The sequence below is a fragment of the Neofelis nebulosa genome, chromosome 4 (genome assembly GCF_028018385.1).
Source record: "Neofelis nebulosa isolate mNeoNeb1 chromosome 4, mNeoNeb1.pri, whole genome shotgun sequence".
Lineage (NCBI taxonomy): Eukaryota > Metazoa > Chordata > Mammalia > Carnivora > Felidae > Neofelis > Neofelis nebulosa.
Window position 1 is genome coordinate 15,870,752 of NC_080785.1, and position 27,370 is coordinate 15,898,121.

The following is a 27,370-nucleotide window of genomic DNA, read 5'->3' on the forward strand; positions in this document are numbered from 1 at the left end:
CATACTTTGCTGAAATGCCTTGGCTTCCCGAAGCTAATTTCCATCCCCCCAAAGTGTTTTCTAATCCTCCCCGTTTGGGGGTGCCTGGGTGGCGCAGTCGGTTGAGCGTCCGACTTCAGCCAGGTCACGATCTCGCGGTCCGTGAGTTCGAGCCCCGCGTCAGGCTCTGGGCTGACGGCTCGGAGCCTGGAGCCTGTTTCCGATTCTGTGTCTCCCTCTCTCTCTGCCCCTCCCCCGTTCATGCTCTGTCTCTCTCTGTCCCAAAAATAAATAAAAAACGTTAAAAAAAAAAAATTTTTTTTAATCCTCCCCGTTTGGTGAAAACGGATCTAGCTTGTAGCTCTGCGGTCATACTGTGTTGCACTGAATGGGCCACTCAACTCCAGGCTACCTTGCGATGCACTGAATTCTTTTTGATATTTAGTTACTTGTAGTGGTGAAGGTAGGGCAAATGTCATAGGACTTTCTGCCTGCTTTACCTTCTTTTTCCATTCTGCATAGACTCTTCTAGAAAAACTGGAAGGAGAATTACAGGAAGCCAACCAGAACCAGCAGGCTTTAAAGAAAAGCTTCCTAGAACTGACTGAACTCAAACATCTCCTGAAGAAAACCCAGGACTTCTTCGAGGTTGTTATCTGGGGATTATTTATTAAAGGGACCTTTCCCCCAGGGCCTCAAGTTTCCATTTTGAAAACTGACTGGTTTTGGAGTATGCATAAATCACTGTGTTTCTGTCCCATGGCTAGGTCATTAGTGAGGGGGAGGGTATTCTGGGTGGAACATGGTGCCATTGTGAACTAAAGGCAGAAATATCATGGCGCTCATTAAAAAGTACGTGCCCTAAACACCAAGAACAAAAAGTCAGAACAAAGCATGAGATTGGACAGGTTTGGGCTTTAGGTAGTAAAAGACTGGGGAAGGTTTTGATCTGGCAAGGAGCACTCCACTTTTTGAATTCTACTAACTCTTTGTGGAAAATTAAAGTTTCATTAAACATGGGCAAACCCTTGAGACGCAGGGAGATTTTAAGGTAGTCCAAATGCATGTAAAAGAAAATAAATGGTTCTTTGACTTTCAGACCGAAACCAGCCTAGCTGACGATTTCTTTACGGAGGATACCTCTGGCCTCCTGGAATTGAGAGCTACGCCTGCATATGTGACCGGAAAGCTGGGGTTAGTGTCTCTCTGCTCTGAAAGTTACATGTAGATGGGTTTCTGGTCCACAGCTCAGTGCCTGGTTGGTGTTGGATTTCCCTGGGTGTTTGAGTGAGTGAATGAATGAATGAATGAATGAATGAACGAACTAGCCCCTGGAATGATGACTATTTCAATAAATATAAGGCCTCCACACAGTAATAAACCCCAGAGTAACCTTTTCAGATTGGTGGAGCGATAACTTCGAGTTAGTGGTGAAACTAACATGCTGGAGCCTGAGGAGTACAATGTTTGTGTTGTCCCCACACGCAAGGGCAAGACTATGGCAAGAATTGTTTAGATGGGTTTTCGCAACTGTTCCCTGCTTCCTTATCTTTGGAATACTGCTTTGATAATAAAATAGATTTGGAGTTTGACATCTGAAGTGCAATTAGAAATGAGGTAATTGGGGCGCCTGGGTGGCGCAGTCGGTTGAGCGTCCGACTTCAGCCAGGTCACGATCTCGCGGTCCGTGAGTTCGAGCCCCGCGTCAGGCTCTAGGCTGATGGCTCGGAGCCTGGAGCCTGTTTCCGATTCTGTGTCTCCCTCTCTCTCTGCCCCTCCCCCGTTCATGCTCTGTCTCTCTCTGTCCCAAAAATAAATAAAAAAACATTAAAAAAAAATTAAAAAAAAAAAAAAAAAAAAGAAATGAGGTAATTATGTGATCAGCTCATCCATAAGGAGCAGTAATGTGATATGATGATACCCACCAAAATGTGTGGTGGTTCAAAATGGAGGGATTTCATTCAGTGTCCAAGTCAAATTGATGAATCCGTATAGAAAATATTTGATCAGAAGGTAATATGGGGTCAGCGTAGGTTTAAACTAATAGATTGCCGAAAGTAACCATTTTGAAATGAGTATAAAGTTTCTGTCATAAATTAGCTAGACACCTGGATGGTTTTAAAAGTAGAGATGAGGGGCGCCTGGGTGGCTCAGTCGGTTAAGCGTCCGACTTCGGCTCAGGTCACGATCTCACGGTCCGTGAGTTCGAGCCCCGCGTGGGGCTCTGGGCTGATGGCTCAGAGCCTGGAGCCTGCTTCCGATTCTGTGTCTCCCTCTCTCTCTGCCCCTCCCCCGTTCATGCTCTGTCTCTCTCTGTCTCAAAAATAAATAAACATTAAAAAAAAATTAAAAAAAAAAGTAGAGATGAATGTAAATTAGTATGCATGTTACACTTCTATTTTTTATTTTTTTATTTTTTATTTTTATTTTTTTGACACTTCTCTATTTTTTTTATTTTTTTATTTTTTTATTTTTTTAATTTTTTTTTAATTTTTTAATATATGAAATTTACTGTCAAATTGGTTTCCATACAACACCCAGTGCTCATCCCAAAAGGTGCCCTCCTCAATACCCATCACCCACCCTGCCCTCCCTCCCACCCCCCATCAACCCTCAGTTTGTTCTCAGTTTTTTAACAGTCTCTTATGCTTTGGCTCTCTCCCACTCTAACCTCTTTTTTTTTTTTTGGGAGATACCATGATCACACTTCTATTTTTTAAATTAAAGTTTATTTAGAGAGAGAGAGGAGAGAGAGAACGGGTAGGGGAGGGGGACAGAGGGAGAGGGAGAGAGAGAGAGAGAGAGAGAGAGAGAGAGAGAGAGAGAGAGCGCGCATGAGTGAGCTCATCCTAAGCAAGCACCACATTCAGCACGGAGCCTGATCTGGGGCTCTGTCTCACCACCGGAGGGGCAGGACCTGAGCAGAAATCAAGAGTCAGAGGCTTAACTCACTGAGCCACCCAGGCGCCCTGTATATTTCATTCTTAGTACATTATTTGTAAAAATACCCAGAGCCCATTGTTGAGCAGTTGGGATAGTTCCTTTCTTTAGTTCTGATGCCATAACAAATGGTCTAGTGTATTTCTAATCGCAAATAAGTGAATACGTAGTATCGGGGTGATTAGGGAAACCTCAACACGTGAGAGGAAACACGACTTGGTGGGGTTGGGGCTCTGATGCAGGGTGGCCTCCCTACGCCTGCCACCAAGGGCCGAGTCGTTGCCTCCTGCTCAGGGCGAAGCGGGCCTCTGTCTCCTGGTGGCACATCCTCACGTCCTACGGGGCCTTCTCCCTGCCTCCCGCTTTCCGTGCTTCAGCAGTGCCTCTGTCTGACTGCCCAGGTTCACGGCCGGTGTGATCAACAGGGAGAGGATGGCTTCCTTTGAGAGGCTGCTGTGGAGAGTCTGCCGAGGGAACATCTACCTGAAGTTCAGTGAGATGGACGTGACTCTGGAGGATCCCGTCACGGTGGGTGTCCCAGGCTACAGAGAGCTCTCTCCTCGGCTTCCTGGGGCCTTGGGTCTGCGGGGGTGGGGGTGGGGCTTCTCTGAAACAGTGAGTCTGTAGTTCTTTGAAGCTAATATCTGCTTCCTTTCTTTTCTCTGCCCCACCCCCTTTTTTTCCTCATTTCTTTTATTTTTAAAATTTTAAATCCAAGTTAGTTAACATATAGTGTAGTAATGGTTTCAGGAGTAGAATTTAACGACTGATCACTCACATGTTAATACCCAGTGCTCATCCCAACAAGTGCCCTCCTTAATGCCCATCACCCATTTAGCCCATCTCCCCGCCCAGGTCCCCTCCAGCTACCCTCAGTTTGTTCTCTGTATTTCAGAGTCTCTTCTGGTTTGCTCCCCTCTCTGTTTTTATATTATTTTCCCTTCCTTTTCCCTATGTTCATCTGTTTTGTTTCTTAAATTCCACATATGAGTGAAATCATGTATTTGTCTTTCTCTGACTTATTTTGCTTAGCATAATACATTTACTTCCATTCACATTGTTGCGAATGGCAAGATTCCATTCTTTTGATCACCGAGTAATATTCTATTGTATATATATTCATGGTATATTTTATTAAAAACTTTTTTTTTAATTAATTGATTATTTTTTACATTTATTCTTTTTTGAGAGACAGAGCACGAGCAGGGGAGGGGCAGAGAGAGAGAGAGAGAGAGACACAGAATCCGAAGCAGGCTCCAGGCTCCCAGCTGTCAGCACAGAGCCTGACACGGGGCTTGAACTCACAAACTGCAAGTTTGTGACCTGAGCTGAAGTCAGATGCTTAACCAGCTGAGGCGCCTCTATTTTTAAAATTTTTTAACGTGTATTTATTTTTTTTTTTAACATTTCTTTCTTTCTTTCTTTTTTATATTTATTTTTTAGTTTACATTCAAGTTAGTTAGCATATAGTGCAACAATGATTTCAGGAGTAGATTCCTTAATGCCCCTTAACCCATTTAGTGCATCCTCCCTCCCACAACCCCCCAGCAACCCTCTGTTTGTTCTCTAAATTTAAGAGTCTCTTGTGTTTTGTTCCCCTCCCTGTTTTTATATTATTTTTGCTTCTCTTCCCTTATGTTCATCTGTTTTGTCCCATGAAGCCCTCATATGAGTGAAGTCATATGATATTTGTCTTTCTCTGACTAATACTTTCACTTAGCATAATACCCTCCAGTTCCATCCTTGTGGTTGCAAATGGCAAGTTTCATTCTTTTTGATTGCCAAGTAATACTCTCTTGTATATGTATATACCACATCTTCTTTATCCATCCATCTGTTGATGGTCATTTGGGCTCTTTCCATACTTTGGCTATTGTTGATAGTGCTTCTATAAACATGGGGGTGCATGTGTCCCTTCAAAACAGTACACCTGTATCCCTTGGATAAATGCCTAGTAGTGCAATTACTGGGTCGTAGGGTAGTTCTATTTTAAATTTTTTGAGGAACCTCCATTCTGTTTTCCAGAGTGGCCGCACCAGCTTGCATTCCCACCAACAATGCAAAAGAGATCCTCTTTCTCCGCGTCCTCGCCAACATCTGTTGTTGCCTGAGTTGTTAATGTTAGCCATTCTGACAGGTGTGAGGTGATATCTCATTGTGGCTTTGATTTGTATCTCCCTGATGATGAGTGATGTTGAGCATTTTTTCATGTGTCGGTTGGCCATCTGGATGTTGTCTTTGGAGAAGTGTCTATTCATGTCTTTTGCCCATTTCTTCACTGGATTATTTGTTTTTTAGGTGTTGAGTTTGATAAATTCTTTATAGATTTTGGATACTAACCCTTCATCTGATATGTTGTTTGCAAATATCTTCTCCTAGTCTGTTGGTTGCCTTTTAGTTTTGCTGATTGTTTCCTTCACTGTGCAGAAGCTTTCTATTCTGATGAGGCCCCGATAGTTCATTTCTGCTTTTGTTTTCCTTGCCTCTGGAGGCCTGTTGAGTAAGAAGTTGCTGCGGCCAAGGTCAAAGAGGTTGTTGCCTGCTTCCTCCTCTAGGATTTTGATGGCTTCCTGTCTTACATGGAGGTCTTTCATCCATTTTGAGTTTATTTTTGTGTCTGGTGTAAGAAAGTGGTCCAGGTTCATTCTTCTGCATGTCGCTGTCCAGTTTTCCCAGCACCACTTGCTGAAGAGACTGTCTTTATCCCATTGGATATTCTTTCCTGCTTTGTCAAAGATTAGTTGGCCATACGTTCGTGGGTCCATTTCTGGGTTCTCTATTCTTTTCCATTGGTCTGAGTGTCTGTTTTTGTGCCAGTATCTGCCCCCTTTTCTAAAAAAAAAAAAAAAACCTACAAAAGTTCAGTTCAAGGTCTGATTGTTGGTAACACCTCCAAGACACAGCTCTACCAGTTCCTGGAAGTTTAGCTAAGAACTGAGTTCAGTCAGTGCAATCCAAGCTTCAGTGTGCACAGGCACATGAGTGACCCTGGTACCTAGTTAAATGCAGATTCTGATACAGTGGGGTGGGGGTGGGGCCTCAGATTCTGCCCTGTTTTTTTTTAGAGGGTTTATTTTATTTTTTTTTAAAGTTTATTTATTTATTTTGAGGGCGAGGTGCAAGCGGAGGAGGGGCAGAGAGAGACAAGGAGGGAGAGAATCCGAAGCAGGCTCCGCAGTGTCACTGAGGAGCCATGAATTGTGAGATCATGACCTGAGCCAAGATCAAGAGTCAGATGCTTAACTGACTGAGCCACCCAGGTGCCCCCAGATTCTGCATTTTTAACAAGCATACTGATATTGGTAGTCAGTGGACGGGATGCTTCAAAGAAGGATGCTGAGAGGGCTCTTCGCTGAGTGCCACGCACTTCCTGCTATTAATTCCGTACGGTTTACTTCCTCTGCCCTTCCAGTTAGTATTTAAATTCCCTTACTTAAAAAAAAATTGTTTTAATGTTTATTTTTGAGAGAGAGAGAGAGACAGAGCATGGTCAAGGGAGGGGCAGAGAGAGGGAGACACGGAACTTGAACCAGGCTCCAGGCTCTGAGCTGTCAGTGTAGAGCCAGGCATGGAGCTCGAACCCATAGACTGTGAGAGCATGACCTGAGTTGAAGTCCAGTACTTAACCAACTGAGCCACCCAGGCGCCCCTAAGTCGCCTTACTTTTTAATTCCAAGTTGGGCTTATTTCTGAGTGTCATCATCTTTTCCAGGATAGAGGGGGAAAAAAATTAACTTGGGTTTTATTTCATGGAAAACAATTTCATAGTTAAATGAAATTTAAAATAGGAAGAAAGCTTACTTGTCTCTAGTGCTATTTTTCTCTTGTTCATAAGCCATAGGCAGGTCATAGTAATAAACATGGAATCATTTTTTTGGCTTTCTCTTGATCTGAGCTAATACAAAATTCCTCTATATCACTATGTGTCCCTTATAGATATTATTTCAAAAATTGACTTTAAATCATCACTTTGACCACCATGTTTTGGCATGTAATAGTCATGGTGGTAGAGACAGTATTTATAAAGTCAGCATCTGGAAAAGGATGACCTTAGCCTGTTAACATTGAAGGTCACTGAGCAGATCAGATGAGATCAGAGCAGATTCCTGGTTCTGGTGGATTAAGGGACAAGTGGAATTGAAGGATTCAGAAAAGGACCAGTGTTTCTTGGACAAAGGAAACTTTGGAAATAACGTAAACCAAGTAGCTCCCCAAATCTTAAATACCCCTCACCTGCTGCCAAAGAGACGATTCAATTTATCTTCTTTTTAATTGATGCCTAGGTTTTCCAGTGAGTTGATGTGACATTAACTGTCTATTTATGGACTTTATTTCCTGTGTTTCTCCAGAATATAGACACTATGATGAACATCTTCGTGCATGTGGATTATTTTCTTTTGAATTATTTCCATGATATAAATTCAAGGAAATAGGGTTGCTGGTTTAAAGGGTATGGGCATTTTCATGACACTTGATGGGTCCTGACAAATGACTTTTCAGTGGGGCCATACCTGATTCCAGTGCCCTGAATGGTGTGTGGTTATAACTTTTCCAACAATGGATTTCATAATTTTACCTTTACCTCCATCCACCCCGAACTAAATAAGAGCAAAATAGCTCATTTCTTTGCCTGAACATTTTCATATATATTTGTGAAATATATATTTTCTCTTTCTTGTGAACTGTCAAACTTGAACTTTCGATTTGCATTTTAATCAGTGTTCTTATGGTCATACAGTGAGTCAAAAATTAGACATGGCTTTATCTTTGTTAAACATCGAACACCCACTCACCCCTGAAATATAGAAGTTGTGTATGAGTTGGGGCACCTAGGTGGCTCAGTTGGTTAATCATTCGACTTTGGCCTAGGTCATGATCTCGCCGTTCCCGAGTTTGAGCCCCGTGTTGGGTTCTGTGCTGACAGCTTGGAGCCTGGAGCCTGTTTCAGATTCTGTGTCTCCCTTCCCTCACTCATGCTCTGTCTCTGTCTCTCTCTCAAAAATAAATAAACATTAAAAGTTGTGTGTGAGTTAACTTTAGCGAGCTAGGTCAGCTATTTTCATTTTAAGCTTTATAATATCCTGGTTCCTGTCTTCTGCATGGTTTCTTGTTTATCAACCCGTCTCTTAAGTGTAGGGTTAGAGCTGAAAACAGGCCCAGCTGTAGTCCAGCTAGTGTAGCCAGTTGTTGGTTGTTATTTTAAGGCTGTCTTGACCTGTTTCAGGGGCCTTGCCTTCAACCATAAGGAATAACGAATTAGATTAACTAGGAGAGGGTGAAGTTTTCTTTCTTTCTTCTTTCTTTCTTTCTTTCTTTCTTTCTTTCTTTCTTTCTTTCTTTCTTTCTTTCTTTCATTTGGATGCTTAGCCGACTGAACCACCCAGGTGCCCCAAATTTATAATTTTTTTAAATATGAAAACAAGATTTTACATTTCTGTTACATTATAACCACAAAGAAAATATTATATATATATATATATATATATACATATATATATATATATATATATATATAATTCTGATTTTTGATTTTCCAGAAAGAAGAAATTAAAAAGAATATTTTCATCATATTTTATCAAGGAGAGCAACTCAGGCAGAAAATCAAGAAGATCTGTGACGGGTAAGAGACTGTTCATGGCTCTTTCTTTTTTTTTTTTTTTTTTTTTTTTTTTTTTTTTTTATTTTTTTATTTATTTATTTATTTTTGGGACAGAGAGACAGAGCATGAACGGGGGAGGGGCAGAGAGAGAGGGAGACACAGAATCGGAAACAGGCTCCAGGCTCCGAGCCATCAGCCCAGAGCCCGACGCGGGGCTCGAACTCACGGACCGCGAGATCGTGACCTGGCTGAAGTCGGACGCTTAACCGACTGCGCCACCCAGGCGCCCCTGTTCATGGCTCTTTCATCAGGGATTGGGTCATGATTAGGTGAAGAGGGATGGGAGACAGAGTACTCTTGACTGGGCCTTCTTTGAGATCCCTTAGGATTTTAGAACAACTTTCTGACATTTGACCAGATAATGTTAAACATGAGACTGATTTTTATGGGGCACCTGGGTAGCTCAGTCAGTTAAGCATCTGACTTCGGCTCAGGTCATGATCTTGTGGTGAGTTCGAGCCCCGCGTTGGTCTCTGTGCTGACAGCTCAGAGCCTGAAGCCTGCTTTGGATTCTGGTCTCCCTTTCTATCTGCCCCTCCTCCACTCGCATTCTGTCTCTCTCTCTCTCTCTCTCTCAAAAAAAAAAACATTAAACAAATTAAAAAAAATTTTTTTAATGTTTATTTATTTTTGAGACAGAGACAGAGCATGAAGGGGGAGGGTCAGAGAGACAGGGAGACACAGAATCTGAAGCAGGCTCCAGGCTGAGCTGTCGGCACAGAGCCCGACAGGGGGCTCGATCTCACAGACTGTGAGATCATGACCTGAGCCGGAAGTTGGAAGCTCAACTGACTGAGCCACCTGGGCGCCCCTAAATTTTTTAAAATGCAAATAATTTTTAAGAGCTGTGGGACTAGGAGCAGAGAGGACTTGAATCAGCAAAACTCAAGGTAACTAAAAGTAGACATTGTAATCAAGTAAGTGTATTCCCTCTCACACCCTTTATCAGCCACTAATGAGTAGGCAAACTGCATGCTGAATTGTTTCTGATTTTACAGAATCGTTTTATTCCAGCAGATTATTCAGTAGGGAAGGACGTTATTGCATTAATATATTCTGGGGAGAAGAAGAGACAAGTCACACTGTAGTCTTATTTACATAACAGCCCACAGTTTCTTTGGTTTAAACGAAACTCATTCATATAATAGAACCATAGCTTTAATTCAAATAGTGCGAGCGATGCGTTGGGAACCCTTAGAACTGGGATTCGCTTTCCGAGTGCCAAAGAGACAGTTATTCTAGAAAAGGATGGTCATCCAACCGAAGCCAGTGATGGCTAGCAGAAGAGGACATGCGGAATGTTTTTCCGCAGTAACCCCCCGCCTTGTGACCTTTGGAATGTATGAAACACAGGTTTCGAGCCATCATATATCCCTGCCCGGAGCCTGCAGCGGAGCGCAGAGAGATGCTGGCCGGCATCAATGTGAAGCTGGAAGATTTAATCACCGTGAGTGGGGCGTTGAGGCGCGTGACCTACCTCCCCCACTTCCAGAGAAGTCCTGTGTCCCAGGGCCCTCGCTTCCAGCCTGGCTGGAATGGTAGCTGTGCTCTCCCAGCTACCACTGCAGGAGATTTCGTAATCAGAAAGCAGTGTTCACGGGGGTGCAGGGGGTGATTGGGGATGTCAGTACTGCTCTTCCTGGGCTGAGAACTGACCGAAGCCCCAGTCGGCTTTTGGGTGGCCAGCCCAGTCTGATATTATCACCGAGGCCACATCTATGGTACAGCTAACTAGCCAATTCAGTTGACCAACCAGTCCGACTGATTCTTTTTCCATGGACTCACACACTTCTTTGAGCTGACCAATTACTTCTGTAAAAACAGTGAATGAGTCCTGTTTCACCGAGGGCACACACCTCAAATTGAGATCCTTTTGTAAAGTTAGTCGTCCCCCAGGGTGACACTCAGCACTTCTGTGATTAGAACACTTGCTTCAGTAAACTTTCAAAGTAGTCTCTGAATGCTGCTGGGCCTACGTCAGGTTGTTTATTGTAGATGAATGCGTTCCACCAGAACTTTCTGTGGACATGTCGTCTGACTTGCATTGCCTTGGCCATGAGCTCCACGTAACCACGGAGCACTTGACACGTGGCTAGGGCAGCTGAGGAACTGAATGTTTTTTTCACTTTTTTAAAATTTGTTTTTTAAATTTTTTAACATGTATTCATTTTTTTTCTTCTTTTTAAATTTTCTTTTTTCTTTTTTAAAATTTACATCCAAATTAGCTAGCATACAGTGCAACAATGATTTCAGGAGTAGATTCCTTAGTGCCCTTACCCATTTAGCCCATCTCCCCTCCCATGCCCCCTCTAGTAACCCTCTGATGTTCTCCATATTCATGAGTCTCTTCTGTTTTGTCTCCCTCCCTGTTTTTATATTATTTTTGTTTCCCTTCCCTTATGTTCATCTCTTTTGTTTCTTAAAGTCCTCATGTGAGTGAAGGCATAGGATTTTTGTCTTTCTCTGACTGACCAGGAACTGAATATTTATTTTCAATTCATTTTAATTAAGTTTAAAATTTTAATGGCCGCATGTGTCTGCCGTGTTGGTTGTTAGCACAGTTCTGGATCCTCCGTGAGTATCTTCAGGAATTAGGTGTGTGAGTGTGTGTGTGTTTCAGAACTCTTAGGATAACAAACGTCTTTGCCTTCCCAGAAAAATCTTTGCTTAATTTCTTTAATCCCTTCTCCTCCTTCTTTCTCACTTGTCAAAGAGACTGTGCTTCCCTAAAGCAATTACCCTTGAACTCCTTTCCCCGAACGCTCCCTACTAGATTTTAGGAAAACCTCATGGGGAAAGAAGTTATGCCAAACTTACGCTCCTGGGGAGCCACCTGAGAACGTTGCTGAGAGGGGTACTCTCTTGTAGCCCTGAGCAAAAATGAATCCCATTAAATAAATAAACTCTGTGGGCAAAATTGTCCATTCCCTCCTTCATTAATTCACTTGTCATTTATTGAAGACATTAGGTACGAAAAGCATTTTGATAGATGTATTAATTTCCTCGGGCTGCTGTAACAAATTACCACAAACTGGGTGGCTTAAAACAACAGAAATTTATTCTCTCATGGTTCTGGAGGCTGTAAATCTGAGATCTAGGTGTCAGCAGGGCCGTGCTTCCTCTGAAGGCTCTAGGAAGGGGTCCTTTTCTGTGTTGCCCCCACCTCCAAACTCCTGGGTTGAAAACCTAATGCCCAAGGCGACGGTATTAGGAGGTGGGGCTTTTGGGAAGTGATTGGGTCATGAGGAGGGGGCCCCCGTGAATGGGATTAGTGCCCTTATGAAGGAGGCCCCAGAGAGCTCGCTTGCCCCTCCTACCATGTGAGGATAGCCCAGAAGAGGATCCTCACCTGACCGTGATGGTGAGTGCGTTGATCTCAGACCGCCAGCTTCCAGGACTGCAAACGATAAGTTTTTGTTGTTTGTAAGCCACCCTCTATGGTATTGTATTAGAGCAGCCTGAAGAGACATAGACATCTCCCTAGCCCCTGGTCGTTGTCTGCAATCTTTGGTGTTCCTTGGTTTGTAGATGCCTCACTCCAGTCTCTGCCTGAATCACACAGGGCATTCTTCCCTGTGTGCCTAGATGTCCAAATCCCTTATAAGGACACCAGTCATATTAGTTAGGGCCCACCCCACTCCAGTATGACCTTAACTTAATTCCATTTGCAAAGACCTTGTTTCCAAATAAGGTCACATTCATAGGTACGAGAGGTTAGGACTCAACCTATCTTTTTTGGAGACACAATTCAACGTATGACAATAGTACTGTAAGGAATTTAGAAGAAAGGAAGATACAATCTTTGCCCAAGGGTTTTAACCTCTACAAGGGAAGATACTCTGCTCATGAGGGTTGAGGGCGGGTAAGGGCCACAGGGCGGGGGAGGGAGCCCAGAGCGGAAGAAGCCTTTATGACTGACGAGCTTCCATTTTGCCTCATTGCGGGGCTCCCTGTGAGTGTTCCTTGTTTTTCTGTGTGTCTGTCTTGCCCAGGTCATCACACAAACAGAGTCTCACCGTCAGCGCCTCCTCCAAGAAGCAGCTGCCAACTGGCACTCCTGGGTCATTAAAGTGCAGAAGATGAAAGCTATTTACCACATCCTGAACATGTGCAACATTGACGTCACCCAGCAGTGCGTCATTGCTGAAATCTGGTTCCCGGTGGCAGACACCGGGCGCATCAAGAGGGCATTAGAGCAAGGCATGGTGAGTGGCAGATGGAGCAGGGGAGGGGGAGGAGGAGTCGCCTCCAGCCTCCGCAGCCCCTCTGTCAGGCGCTAAGGTTGTCATCCTCCTAAGTCACACGAACTTCATAAGTGACTTGCTGGTGACAAGTGGCAAGTCTCCTTCATCTTTGTGTCTTCAGTTCTTTTTCTTTTCTTTAATTTTTAATGTTTATGTATTTCTGAGAGAGAGAGCGAGCACGTGCACACAGGTGGGGGAGGGGCAGACAGAGAGAGAGAGAGGGAGGGGGCCGAGGATCTGAAGCAGGCTCTGTGCTGTCCGCAGAGAGCCTGATGCGGAGCTCGAACTCACGAACTGCGAGATCACGACCTGAGCCGAAGTTGGACGCGTAACTGACTGAGCCACCCAGGCGCCCCTGTATCTTCAGTTCTTAATCTAGTGCTGGGCATGTATCAGAAAATTCCTTTTCTTCTCGATGTTTGACAGATATTCACCATCTCTCTGATTTACTGCAAGCGCATGTTGAGCACTGGTGTGCTAGTCACTCTGCTAGATGAGACTGTAGGTCCCGCATGCGGTGTGACCATAGGTATGTCCGTTCCCTCATGAAGGTCACCGTCTGGCCGGAAAGACAAACAGCCAGACCCCTGTGCTCACTCTGTGCCCACAGCTATGCTCTGCACTCTGTACCTTGGTTAATCTTAGAGCCTTCGTCGTTCACCTCTCCAGATGGTCACTGTGCACCAGGAACAGATCCAGGGCTATGCAGGCAGAACGAAGCCCTGGTCTGACAGACTTTCTAGAAAGGAAGACAGATAGTAGGCATGTCCATAACTAATGTGATTTCAGGTGGTGATGGTGGTGAGCAGGAGGGCGGCAGATGGTGGAGGATGGGGTGGGGAGAGACGGGCTTTGTTCTGATCACCTGTTCACCCCGTTGGTGAAGAAAGGAAACTCTGCCCTAAATGGTACAAGATGGCCAAACACACAACACTGGCCATCGGACACATGAAGCTGGCAGCGGTTGATTAGTCACATATGCTTATAGCCCAGGGCAGGAGGACACCACTCCCCACACAGGGCCGCATGGAGGTTGTACTTGGGGCTTGCACTTGGGGGCACAACGAGCCAGCCGGGCTATGGGAGGCAGCCTCCCACAAGAGAAGGGGGTCTGGTTTCCATGGGAGGATGTGAGTAGCTTGTTAGAATACCTTTCTGGGGTGGCAGGGGGGTGAAGCCCATTGGGTCGAAGACTAGGCAGTGTGCAAATGGTCTGGCCTATGGGAGAGCTAGCTGGGTGGGGAGCCCTTCCCCCTCCATGGGAGGCAAATCTGATGAAAACAGAGGAACTCATGGCTTGGCCTTTGGGGCCCTGTGAGACTCAAAGACATCAGGGTGACACCTGGAATTTTAGGTCTTACAATACTGTGATAGGGCTGTTGCCCTCAGAAGGCCCCTCTGAGCGGGTGGCTTGGAGCAGGAGCAGGTGACAGGATAGGAGGGAGAACTTTCAAGCCGAAGGATCTGGAAGTAAAGGCCTTGACATGGAATTGGCCTAGGAGGCAGGAGCTATCTTTATCCCCTTTGTACATATGAGGAAACTGAGTCACACAAAGTACAAGTAACCTGACTGTGATCCTGAAGCCAGAAGGCTGGATTTAAATGTCCCCATATGGTAGTCCAACAACTGCCCAAATGGAGCACCTAAAAAGAGCATTTCACCCAGCTTGGGAAGGGCAGGGGTGCTCCCTGGAGGAAGTGATGCCTGAGCTGAACCATGGAAGGGTCATCAGTGAGCAAGAGGATGGAGGTGGGGAGGAGCGTGGAGTGCAGGCCCACCTGGCTGGAGTGAAGGTGTGGCAAGTTTCAAGAATGGGAAGAAGGTCAGGGAGAGGCTGCAGGGCAGGTCCTGAAGGACTTAACAGTGGTATAAGGGATCTGATTTTATGCCCATGCTAGAGCGGCACAATCCAGGTTGCATTTTAGAAACATTTCCGTGCGATATGGACAAGACAGCAGGGCCACCGGGGAGGTGTCCTGATGCACGTATGTGAACTAGACAGGGTCATCCTGTAATCACAGAGGGGCCAAACTTCTACAAGTCTGCTTCAGACTGTTTCTTCAGTGTCTTCAGCCCTCTGAAATAACAAGTCTTTCCCAGATAGGAGTAGAAAGCTCTACGTGGGTAGGAGGTGAGGAGAGAAGTGTAATAGGCTAACTTTCGTTGTCAGCCTCACAAAGAAGCAAAATATACTTACTCTATGCCACTTGTTATGTCAGCTGCTGGGGCACATGTTAAGAAAAATGAAGCACCATAATTCTTGCCCTTAGGGAGATCATAATCTCACACATGAAAAGATATATCACAAGAGAGTAAAGAACTCCACCGCCTGCGGTGGGACCTAGGGGAAGTTACTTAACCTCTCTGGACCTTTGTTCCCTCACCTGTCAAGTGGGGCTGGATAGGAAGGTGATACGGACCTCATGGCATTTTAGGAGGATTGATGGGCAGTCATTTAGCCAGTGCTAAGTCCCACTGAGTATGCAGACTTTGGACTGACCGAAAGGTTCCTGGGGAGTGAGCCTGGGGAACGGTTCATACCTGGGTAAGTGAAGAAGAGAGATGGCTGGTGTAAAGTCACCTGGTTTCTGTGCAGAAGTAGTGGGGGTGAAGGTGTGAAGGAAGTAATAGTCAATATTGGAAGGAAGTCTTGATGACCAAATGGAAGAATTTTGATTCCATTCTTTAGGTAATAGGAAGCCTTTGAAGATTTTTGAGTAGGGGAGTAACATGATGGAAGCGGTATTTGTTTTATTTTATGAAAGAAGGATTGCACCATCTGGAGCATAGGCTAAATGGGGAGGCTCAGGGCTAGGCTAGTGGTTATGGGAGCGAGAAAGAGAAGGACTTTAAAGGGACAATCAGCAGGATTTGGTGATCGACTGATTGAACCAGGAGAAGAGACGCGTCTGATGATTCCCAAGGTTCAGGGATCTGGAGAATGGAGTCTGCTGAAGGAGCAGGGAGGCCAAGGGAGAACCTGGCTTTGGGGCAAGTTGATGAGTTCGATCTCAGGCTCCTGGATATTGTGGGGTTGCTGAGACATGAGAGTTTGAAAGCCCAGACAGGAAATTAAAACAGAATCGAAACTGGGGAGGGAGTAGGACCATTGGGAAGAAAAGGGCAGAATCAAGAAAGTGGGTTAACTCTTCAGGGTGTGAGTAGAGAGAAAGGAATAGGAGAGGACCCAGAACTGGGCAAAACAGGTGAATTGGCAGGAGCAGGAGAATGGAAATGGCCAGAACTCCACTCTCTTGATGACTCTCCTGTAAGATAAATTAGATATTAGGAAGGTATTTTACAGAGTGGTCATGGGTGTCAGAGAGGTCAAGAAATTGTCCCAAGTTCACCTATAAGGGATGGCAGGAATTGGACATCCATGTGCTGACACTCTTCCTTACGTTTTTGTCAATTTTTTTTGTTTTTTGTTTTTTTGTAGGAACTAAGTGGCTCCTCCATGGTCCCCATACTGACTGCAGTGCAGTCTAAAACATCTCCTCCTACATTTAACAGGACCAATAAATTCACAGCTGGCTTCCAGAATATTGTAGATGCATATGGTGTGGGCAGTTACCGGGAAATAAACCCAGGTAAAGTGTCTGATGCATTGTATAATGGGGCAACTTGAAAATGAAAACTGGTTAAGATTTACCCCTTGGGTGGCCTAGGAGGTGAATTGCTTAAAACTGGATCATTCCTAAAATTTTGTTTGGCTTCCTAATGCCCTGCATTGATTGCCTAAATGGTGATTAGTGAAAGATTTGTTCTTTGTCAAGATTTCACCTGTTCTCCCTTGAACCATCGCCTTATTAGGCAGTCAAATTCAGTTCTTGTTTCCTTAACGATTCAGTGGGGTCATCTCTCAACATTTTCACAGAGCTGTAGCTGTTTTGTGGGTGAGATGGGAACACACAGTTGGCTTCCAGGACTTGGAGTCAGAAGACTGGATTCTAAGTGACATAAGCTGTGTGATATTGGTAGTCTGGTTTGTAAAATAAAAAGGGTAGACCAGGTGCCCTTCAGCCACGTAGTCTATAGTGCTCTTTTTCTCCAAGCAGAGTCCTAATCTTGTGACCTGTAATGCAGCGACCCCATAGGCTGGGTATCCTGTGAGTAGAGGTGTGTGTGTGATACATGTGGAGTATACGAAACACTCAGAGATGGGAAACTGGTTTTAAGACCCGATACATTTTGTGATCTTGGGCAAGTCACCAAACTGCTTCAAAACTCAGGTCATCTGTAAACAGGGACTTATAATGCTTACTTATTGATAAGCTGATGTGTGTGCGAGCTCAGCAAATGTTGGGGATGGGGAGGGAAGACAGAATCAGAAAGATACGAGGGAACCAGCTTGTGGGTCACGGATCATGTTAGACAGATCTTTGATGGAGCCACTGGCTGTCGGAAGGACTCAGGCTGTTGTGGGTCTCCCCTCTATAGCTCCCTATACCATCATCACATTCCCCTTCCTCTTCGCTGTGATGTTTGGAGACTGTGGTCATGGGATTATCATGCTCCTGGCAGCCCTCTGGATGGTCCTTAATGAGAGACGCTTGCTCTCCCAGAAGACCAACAACGAGGTGGGTGTCCATCGAATATCTTGCCTCAGTTCTCCGAGGTTATAAGTAGAATACGAAAAATGTGTATGTTGTTTTCACCAAAGAAACAAACCTGTTTTATGAAAAGCAAAGGATAGAAAGTAAAAAGGGGCCAAAATTCAGCCTAGAAATTCCTGTCCAAAGGTCAGTGCTTTGGATGGTATAGTGCAATTTCTTTCAGCATTTTTGTTTTTTGTACATTGCTTGACAAGGCATTGATCTCTATTTTTAAGTTTTTTCCCTCCTAACATGAATTTTTTTCTTTGATTATAAAAAAACAATATATGTTTATTTTTAAAATTGGGAAAATACAACAATTTAACTACCTAGAGAAAATTACAACTAATGTTTTTATCTATCTTCCTGGTTTTTTCCTGGGCTTATACACAAATTTTTCAACATTTTAAAAAATAGGGATCACATATTGCATATTAATTTCTGGCCTTTTTTTTTTTCACTTAAAATATCACAAATAGTTTTTCTCATGGCAGAGCCCTTCTCCCACAATCAGTCCATGATCAGTGTTCTTATGAGCTCTGTGTTCACTGGAATACATTTTGTAAGCTGGAAACATGCCTTTAGCTGTGTTCTGAATTTTAAGAATATCTGCAAACTTTTATTACAAGTTGTCTTAACTAGAGCTAGTTCAGTGATGTCACAGCAGCTTAATCATAAGCGAGGTTAGTGGGAAACTCCACCTCTGGCCAATATAGTTTTGTGTGACCAACACTGTAACAGCCGTAGCTTCCTAGAATAAAGAATTGAAATCTCAGAGCTACACTTTGGCAGGTCTGTGAATGATTGACACCCATCATCCAGTATTATATAAAGCACTTGACTCTTCTTGGTGGACGTGCTTAGACAAGACTTGATTTTATGACAGAATGAGTGGAGCTTTGACTTGCCATGAAATTTAGCTGCCATATGCATCCAGCTCGGAGCTTGTCTCCTAGAAGTACTTGAAAGAGTGCACGCTTTCATGTGCCTCCATAACGTGTGAGGCCTCAGCCTCCGCTTCAGTTATGTTTTCTAACCAGTGATGACTTAAAGATTATGAGGCTTATATGGTTTTTCTTCCACAGTAACAACCACCGGTCTAGGACTTTTCTGCCTGATGTCTGTAGGCTCGGGGAAATCACGGTGCTCTCTTTGGATCACTTTGATGTTGCCCCGTGCTGTGGCCCCTCTGTGTGGGGCCTGTGTGCCTTGCTGTGGATGTTCCACTGGTGCTGGAGACATTCCATAACACATTCCCCCCCACCCCGGGGCTCTGGTGCCAAGCCCCCTGACGGCCATCTTCTCTGTCTCCCTGAGACCAGATCTGGAACACCTTCTTCCACGGACGCTATCTGATCCTCCTTATGGGCATCTTCTCCATCTACACGGGCTTGATTTACAATGACTGCTTCTCCAAGTCTTTCAACATCTTTGGCTCTTCTTGGAGTGTCCGACCGATGTTCAGAAATGGCACGTGGAAGTAAGTTTACAGACAGAGGTGGGTCACTTGCTTGGCTGCCCAGGTGGCTTCAGGGGCACTTTTCATGGTCAAGAAGTCTATGCCTGGCTCTGCTCAGAGGCGTGCCCACAAATTCAATGAATGATTCCATTTTATTTACCGAGTGAGCAACCTCCAACCAGTCCCTCCGTAACTGTGCTGGTCATTCTATTGTGTGGAGATAGTTTGTAACATTTCAATTAAGTATATATCATGGTGTCCGTAGCATGTGCCAACACTACTGTGAAAACAAATAGTGAAGCAGGTACAAACTGGGCATCTTGGTGTCAGTCACAGAAGCTAAGTTCCCCGGAGGAGAAGGTTGCATTTGAAGCAGACCTAGTTCCAGCAGGGGACTGGACGCAGTGAGCACTTAGGGCAGAAGCCTGATGTGGTGTTGAATTATATAAATCACTGGTTTCCAGTGCTGGAGGCCCCAGACTCACCTGAAGGGCATTTTCTTTGATGGTTCAGAGTGACTCCATTCAATGTCAAAAGCAAAGGAGGGGGTGGCTAGTTTTCATAAGCAGCTCTCTGTGTTTGTCTTTTGGGTGATGGAGTGAGGAGGGCAGGTAGGATAGAGTAGCTGGCGAGGAGCGGCTGCGTGGGTGGCTGTGTCATGGGGGGGGTCAATGCATCCCCCCTAGTTTCTTTGCTGGTCCAACTTCCTTGCAGTAGAGGACAGGACTATTAAACAATAAGGAAGGGAAGGAAGGAAGGGAAGGGAAAGGAATAAGGAAAGGAAGAAGGAACAGAAGAAGGAAGGAAGGAAATGAAGGATAGGACATTTTCCAGAATCCAGATGGCTATATTGACAAGTGCTTTTGTTTTTGTACTTGCTTTACGATTAAGTACCCTGAAGAGATGCCTAGGAGAACAAAGCTTTCATAAATTTAAAGACAAATTACTTGGTTCTGCTCTTTAGATGTAAACTCGTAAGCATAGCGATGGACTTTGAAGCATGTTAAATCAGCAGAATTTCACCAAACTACCTACATGAAATCTCATTTACCCAGGAGCATGATTGGGAAAGGTCTGAGTCACTTGGCTTTTTGTCATTCTGCAAATGTGGGCTCAAGTACTCTTTCATGCACCTGTGAATGGAATGACCCCTGCCCCAATTCAAGGCTCTCGGAGGCCAAGCCCAGTCTGAGGGACACTCAGCCACATGCCAGGCATCACTTGTATGAAGTGGGACCTTATTAACAGGGAGACAAAAGAAAATTGCAGTCATCCATCAGAGTGGCAAAGGACACAGCAAGCTGGTTTTGGTCACCAGTCACAAGCTAGGTCTTGAGCTTGCTTTCCCTGAGAATTGACTAGGGGCACTGTCACAACGTTCTTCAGCCAAGGACCACCAGAAGCATTCCTGGCATCACCCAGAACTGAATTTACTAACTCAGGGAGGTGGTGTACCAGTGGGGGAGCATGGGCATCTCAGCAAGAGGACGTAGGGAAAGGGCCTACAGGGTCTGGCTTCTAGGAGGATGAGGGCAATGTTTGGTCATTTTTGTGGTTCAGGCATTGCCCTTATTTTGATAGGTCCATATTTTAATATCAGATATGATGTGGATCGGTCTTGTTTTTGTCTGGATCCACCAAGGTCAATGGGTGACTTTGTCTGATGTTGGTGTTCTCTGAACTTGTTTATGTCAACAGCAGAGATCATGCCTTAGCTGTGGGTGCCTGTTCCCTCTTATTGGGAGCGGCTTTGTCCACACACAAACAAACCTCTTCTAGTTCAGTGTAACCGTATGCACTGAGCCATGCATTAGGGTCTGTGTCTGAGATGGCCAGTGAGACCATCTGTTCCCACTGTGTCCTGAGGGTCTGGTCATTGAGATCAGGCTTCCTGATCCCCCCTGTTGCTCTCTAACACCTTCAAGCACCTCAGTTGTAGGAGGGAGGGAGTATATTTCTAGGTAGCCAACCAAAGTTGCCAGCACTCTTTTCTTCATCATTTCAGTATTCCTTCTTGGCCCTTCTATAGATGTGTGCTGTGTTAAACAAACAAACAAACAAACAAACAAACACCCCTAATATTCTCATCCCCTTGGGGCTTGCAGAGATAGTAAGAAATTCCTACCCACTGACGTTCATGCTTCTGGGCAAAATTGGGACACTGATTTAAAGACATTCAATGATTTAAACAAACCTACAGTTAAAAAGTTATGAGTAATTTGGGAAAATTTGAGCAATGATTGCATGTTTGATGATTTTAAGTGATTGCTGGTAATTTCTAAGGTATGATACTAGACTGTGTTAATTTTCTTTAAGTCTGTATCATTTAAATACATACTAAAATATGTGTGGATAAAAGTAGCGGTCTGTTAATCAGAAATGATTCATTTGGTGGGAGGCAGCACTGGGTAGAGGGTCAGGTGGAAAAGACTGGCCATGTATTGACAACTGGGAAATGGGTAGCTATATGGAAGTTTAATATATTATGCTCTCTACTATTGTGTAGTTTTGAAATTTTCTGTTCTAAAATTTCTTTGTTGCACATAAAATAAAAATTAAGAAGATTTAAAAAACTTATCTGAGCAAAAATAAATAAATAAATAAAGACATTCAATGGACTGCAACTTTTGAGAGCTAAGTTCCATGAAGATTAGGGTCTGTGGGTGAAAGCCAAATTATACCTCCAGATGAGCCCATGTGTACGCAGGGATGATTTCCCAGGCTTGTCCCCGGGCTGAGATTTCTTTCTTATATGCTCCTTCATCCCTGACCGACTTTTTTTCTGACGTAGTATAACTGCTTTTCTTTACAATACTCCACCAGGCTGAGAGCCTTTGGAGACTCAGACTGTGAGCGTCTTGGGGCCAGATGGTAATGTGCATAGTCTCAGCACCTAGGCCATACTTCGCACATAGTAGGTATTCAGTACCCACTCATGGAATGATTGAATGAGCCAAATGATGAGTTGCACCAATAGTGAGGCTTTGATTGGCTTACAAGTTCATCACCAACGGCACTATAGTGTTTTTTTTTCTACCTCTGGTTAATCATTGGTTTTGTTTTTATTTTTCCTTTCCCCCTCTCTAGTGCACACGTAATGGAAACAAATCCATATTTACAGCTGGACCCAGCCATTCCAGGAGTGTACTCTGGAAATCCATACCCATTTGGGATTGATCCGGTAATAATGTCTTCTTGGGTTAGATATTTATTACGTAAAATGTCTTGCTGAGGAGATCTCTATGTAGAGGGGAGGAAAGTGCCAGAACCTTTGAAATCAACAAACTTACACACTGTGATAGAATTACATATACTGGAGGTTTTGTGGCACTGTGTAGGACTCAAGTAAATGTCCTACCTGTACCCTTTACCTAGCCCCTGGGTCATTTTCCATATAGTTGCTCAAACATCTGCTTCCTTCTCCAATAATTTATACCCCTGGTGGTTAATGATTGCTTCTTTAAAAGGCCCTTGGTTGCCTGGAAAGTATGCATGTTAGAGAAGTTATTAGCATCCGGATCAAGTTCCTTACCTTGGCATTTTCTTGTAGTGAGTAACATCTCCCTTATCCTAGCAAAGTATGGATTTGCTCTTAGCTTTGCTTAATTTTACTGCCTAGAATTGACACAAGTTTTTTTTTTTTTTTTTTAAATGGTACGAGTTAAAAAATGGTACGAGTTAACTTTTGTGTTCGTTATATCTATCTCAACTGGATTTGAGCCAAGCGAAACAAAGGTGCTTCCTTGCACAGCCTTTCAGATCTAAAGGGATTTCCAGAAGGCTCACGTGCCTATTGACTTATACGGGATGGCCCAACACATAACTGCCACTAGGTGGCAGCCTTGTGCTCCAAATGAGCTTGACCGAGCTAGACCGAAACTTGGCAAATGTTGTCAATAAATGTTTCTTCTAAGCTCTTTTTGTGGGAGAGATCCTGAGACATTAGTTTTAGTTGCTGCCATTTGAGAGTAAACAGTACGGGCCCTAAAACTGTACTCTCCGATCTTTTGGGGTGTCTCCTCCTCGGTTAGCCTGAGTCCTCCCATTGCTTGCCTGTCTCCCCTCCCTTACAAAGGCAGAAGACATCACCCGGGATTTGTTTATACTTGGCCACTCAGGGACACTCGTATTCTAAATTTTATCACACGAGGTAAAGTCCTTGAAAGTTGAGCTGTAAGCCGCAAAGTGCTGAAAACAAACGCAAGTTGATATTTTTGTGGCTTGAAAGGCTTTTTCTGTGGTCCGAGGAATTTCATGATTAGCCCGCGGGCTGCGGAGGAGGACAGACAGAGGGTCTGGTTGACCTTCCTTTGCTTTGAATGTCTTTGCTGCCACTGTCCTCTTTTCACCTTCCCAGCCCACCCCTGAATCATCAGCATATCCTGTCTGCCCGGGTCTGCTCCTCAAAGGCCAGTGTAGCCCAGAACCCACGGAGCCAGAGTATCTACTCTGGCAATTTTATCATTTTCCCGATAGACAAGAAAGGAAAAATGTGAGGGGTAGAGGAGAAGTGCGATGTTGAGAAGAATTAACTTTTTCCCTAGTAACATTTACGTTTTTGAACATTCCTGGTCTTTTTGTGAAAAAATAAGAGTTATATGAGATTAAAAATCCACAAAATAGTATAAACTAGAAAAGAAAAAGTCTCCTTCCCTATCTCTGCTGTTCTGGCAATTCTGTTCCCCAGAGATACCCCCTTTAACAGAACGTTTCTGTGCCTGTGTTAGACCCTATATATATTAATGAAGCGTTGGATTTTTACATAATGTAAATTTCTACAGCAGCATTTATTGACCATGTGCAGCCTTTTTTTGTGAATCAAATCATAAGATATTTGGTTATCAGAGCTGACAGGTCTTTCTAAAAGTGTTTGTAGAGGGGCTCCTACGTGGCTCAGTTGGTTGAGCGTCAGACCCTTGATTTTGATTCAGGTCATGATCTGAGCCCTGTGTGGGGCTCTGTGCTGACAGCACGGAGGCTGCTTGGTTTTCTCTCTCTCCCTTTCCCTCTGTCTCTCTCTCTCTCACCAAAAAAAAAAGAAAAGAAAAGAAAAGAAAAAGCGTATGTATTTTTAAATAAATGAACGTAACACAATGGTTAAAAGCCTATGCTTTTGGCTCAGATAGCTGTGTATAAATCTTGCCTTTTCTATTTCCTCACTATGTGGTTTTGAGCAAGTTAATACCTCTGTGTCTCTGTTTCCTCATCTGCAAAATGGATATAACAGCAGCCCTAACTCACTGGGTTGCTCAGAAGATTAAATGATTTTTATGTGTCAAACACCTGGAACAGAGTCTGGAAAATAAGTAGGTCAAATACCCTATTTGCTATAGTATTATTTCTTCCTAGGTGTGTAGAGAACTTAATCGCCCCGAGATTGAGATAAATTTCCCTTCTCTGTAAAATGCGAATATTTACATCTATCTCGTAGGGTTTTTGTTAGAATTAAATGAGATAGTACATTTAAAGAGCTTAGTTTGTGCCTGGTACTTAATTTATAGCTCATCAGATTTGACTGGGCCTAAACCGTGCTGGGGACCCTGCCCTAACCGGGTTCGGTGATCCCGTAGGGCTGGCCAAGCAGGCGGGCAAAGGGAAGAGCAGAGGGCACAGGGCAAGCCTGGTGCAGCTTAAATGCCAAGGCAGATGGCGAAGGGAGAGGAGACGTCTCTGGTGTCTGGGCACCTGTTACTGGAGACCCTTTGCCTACCTTGCCAGCAGCCCCCTTAGTGATGGTCCAGCTGGCAGCTGCTCAGGACATTGTAAAGGACGTGTCGGTGAGGTGTGGTTCCTGCCTGCTTGTGTGCCTGGGGTGGGTGCAGGGTGACCTTGCATTGAGGCCGTGCCTAGCAGAGCTTCGAGCTCTTACCCAAAGCAAAGTAGTTTGGAGGAGGAAGTCATGTTAGGTGGGAAGATGTGGCTTTGTTACCTTTGAGATGTGGTATAGAGAACCCTTAAGACATATGTATAAGCTTTTTAAAAAATTTTTACATTTATTTATTTTAGAGAGAGAGTGAGCGGGTGCGTGAGCGCACAAGTGGAGGAGGGGCAGAGAGGGAGAGGGAGACACAGAATCCGAAGCAGGTTCCAGGCTCTGAGCTTTCGGCACAGAGCCCAACACAGGGCTCGAACCCACGAACCATGAGATCATGACCTGAGCCGAAGTAGGATGCTTAAGCACCTGAGCCACCCAGGTGCCCCACCCTTAAGACATAGCTAGCAGGCAGTTTGGGATGTGTCTAAAGTTGAAGAGGGCTGAGAGGTAAGAGCAAAGACTGAACCATTTACATAGGGGTGGGAGTGGAGACCATGGGGATATTGGAGATGTCTTTGGGGAAGAAGAATGCCAATGAGTGGGGCCATTAACTAGCATGGGACCCTACCCAGTCCCCTAGCCACTCTGAGTGCTTGCTCTGTGTGTCAGTCTTGGTGGGAGGGCCGGGACACATGCCCCTCACTTTTCAAGCCTGGCAGTTCTGCTTAAAACAGGGACTGCGTAGGGACGCCTGGGTGGCTCAGTTGGTTGAGCGTCCGGCTTCAGCTCAGGTCATGATCTCGCGGTTTGTGAGTTCGAGCCCCGTGTCGGGCTCTGTGCTGACAGCTCAGAGCCTGGAGCCTGCTTCCGATTCTGTGTCTCCCTCTCTCTCTGCCCCTGCCCCCAATCATGCTCTGTCTCGCTCCCTGTCAAAAATAAACAAACATTCAAAAAAATTAAATTAAAAAAAACAAACAAAACAGGGACTGTGTGGAAGGCAGGGAGCATGTCTTGCCCATAGTGCTAACAAATATTGACTCTAAGTGTGGTTTCTTGCGATGGGCCCTGGAAAATGCTTTGTGACGTGAAGCATTTTAGAAATGCCAAGTCAAAGGTGGTATTCTCAAGAAGGGATTGGAAAAATTCATGGGCCGGAGCTCTACGTCACTACCAAGTGGAAGTGAGGCCAGTTTGAGATCTCTCCACGATGTTTCAGAATGTCTTTTCCCTTAGAACAGAGGAGAAATCGTGTAGGATTTTTTTTCCTTCTAGCCACGTAATATCTTCCTAATGGCACTAATAATTCTGCCAAACTTGTCATTAGAATCGCATTTAAAAGGGGTTTGGTCCCCTTCCTTTCCTGAACCTAAAATGTCAGCACTGAACTGGATCAGAATGTGAAAATATGGATGGTCCCCAGAGTGACTTCCTCAGGAGGAATCCTGCTATTTCCCCCGATGCCGGGAGAACTTCTCGACTCTGATCTCACGTATTCCTTGTCATGTCTCCCATCCAGATTTGGAACTTGGCTTCAAACAAACTAACGTTTTTGAACTCCTACAAGATGAAGATGTCAGTTATCCTGGGAATTGTCCAGATGGTTTTCGGTGTTGTTCTCAGCCTTTTCAATCATGTGTGAGTTTCACGATGAACTTTCTGCCATTGATCTGACCACGTCATTGATGAGCGGTGACTGAGCCGCTACATTGGTCCTGCGTCTCCTTGTGCGAGGGTTTCTTCCTTGCCACGGGGAGAGCTTCGCTGCGTCTCTTGGGTTGAGCCAGGATGGGCAGGTTTGGCAGAAATGGGACCTCTGTCTCTCCCGAGCTGGGTCACTGAAATATGAGTGACCTTTCACCTCAGGCATATTTGAGGGTTCAGAAAAACCTATGGCAAGCGCATAGCATCTTCTGTCCCCCAACCTGAAAAACTTGGGGTCACCGCTATATCCAGGATTAGCTCCCACCAGTGGGCAAATGGAGACATAAGTGCATTTGGGCCACCGTGCCCTCAGAGTCCTAGAATCCTGATGTAGTGTCTTCCAAATGGCTGCACCCTCTCTCTCACTTGGACTGTTAATGTTGTCTTATCTTTCCTTTCCTTCTATCAACCTGCCTCTCTAAACGTCTCAAACCTATTCTCTAAGGATGTAAATGTACGAAAACATGGAAACTGGTCAATTACACATTGATTCTTAAGCTTCTACCCCAAAGTGACACATACCCCTTCCGTTTCCACCGGCCAGAGCCAGTCCCGTGGTGACCGCCGACCTGAAAGCTCACGGAAGTACAGTTCTGCTTGAAAAATAAGATCTATTTAGTGAGCAAACTAGTCACGACTAGTGACTAGGGACCCCTGGTACTCCTGCTTACCTGAAAGGGCCGTGGGGATTAAATGGGAGGTAATCCCAGAATGTATTTTCTGGAGCAGATTATCATTGGTATCATTGCATGTCAGGCAGGCCCCTGTCTAGTAGTCATGTTTTGTTGCGGGATCTCCCCTTTCCCTCAGATAACTCTTAGAATTAGCAATGGGGCTGGGGGCCCTTTCTGACATTTTAACTTGGTGGCCCCCAACTCAGCCTTCTGAGCCTCTCTCTGTATCTTAGAGCAGGAGTTGGCAAACTTTCTCTGTAAAGGGCCAGAGGGTAGATACTTTAAGCTTTGCAGGCTCGATGGCCTTTGTCACAGCTACTCAGTCCTGGCATTGTAGCATGAAAGCTGCCATAGGCAATTTGT

At 44.6% G+C, this 27,370-nt stretch overlaps 1 protein-coding gene across 3 annotated transcripts in view; it reads left to right on the forward strand.

The window, feature by feature from the left end:
• The window catches only part of ATP6V0A4 (ATPase H+ transporting V0 subunit a4), a 96,109-nt gene that overhangs the window by 34,016 nt on the left and 34,723 nt on the right, over nt 1-27,370 (forward strand). For all 3 annotated transcript variants that reach the window (XM_058724138.1, XM_058724137.1, XM_058724139.1), the window contains 11 exons: nt 502-627; nt 1,079-1,173; nt 3,321-3,447; nt 8,457-8,539; nt 9,932-10,025; nt 12,571-12,783; nt 16,263-16,413; nt 17,264-17,403; nt 18,741-18,898; nt 21,965-22,058; nt 26,149-26,267. In XM_058724138.1, coding sequence (XP_058580121.1) covers nt 502-627; nt 1,079-1,173; nt 3,321-3,447; nt 8,457-8,539; nt 9,932-10,025; nt 12,571-12,783; nt 16,263-16,413; nt 17,264-17,403; nt 18,741-18,898; nt 21,965-22,058; nt 26,149-26,267 — 1,400 coding nt within the window. The remainder of the gene's footprint in view (nt 1-501; nt 628-1,078; nt 1,174-3,320; nt 3,448-8,456; nt 8,540-9,931; nt 10,026-12,570; nt 12,784-16,262; nt 16,414-17,263; nt 17,404-18,740; nt 18,899-21,964; nt 22,059-26,148; nt 26,268-27,370) is intronic.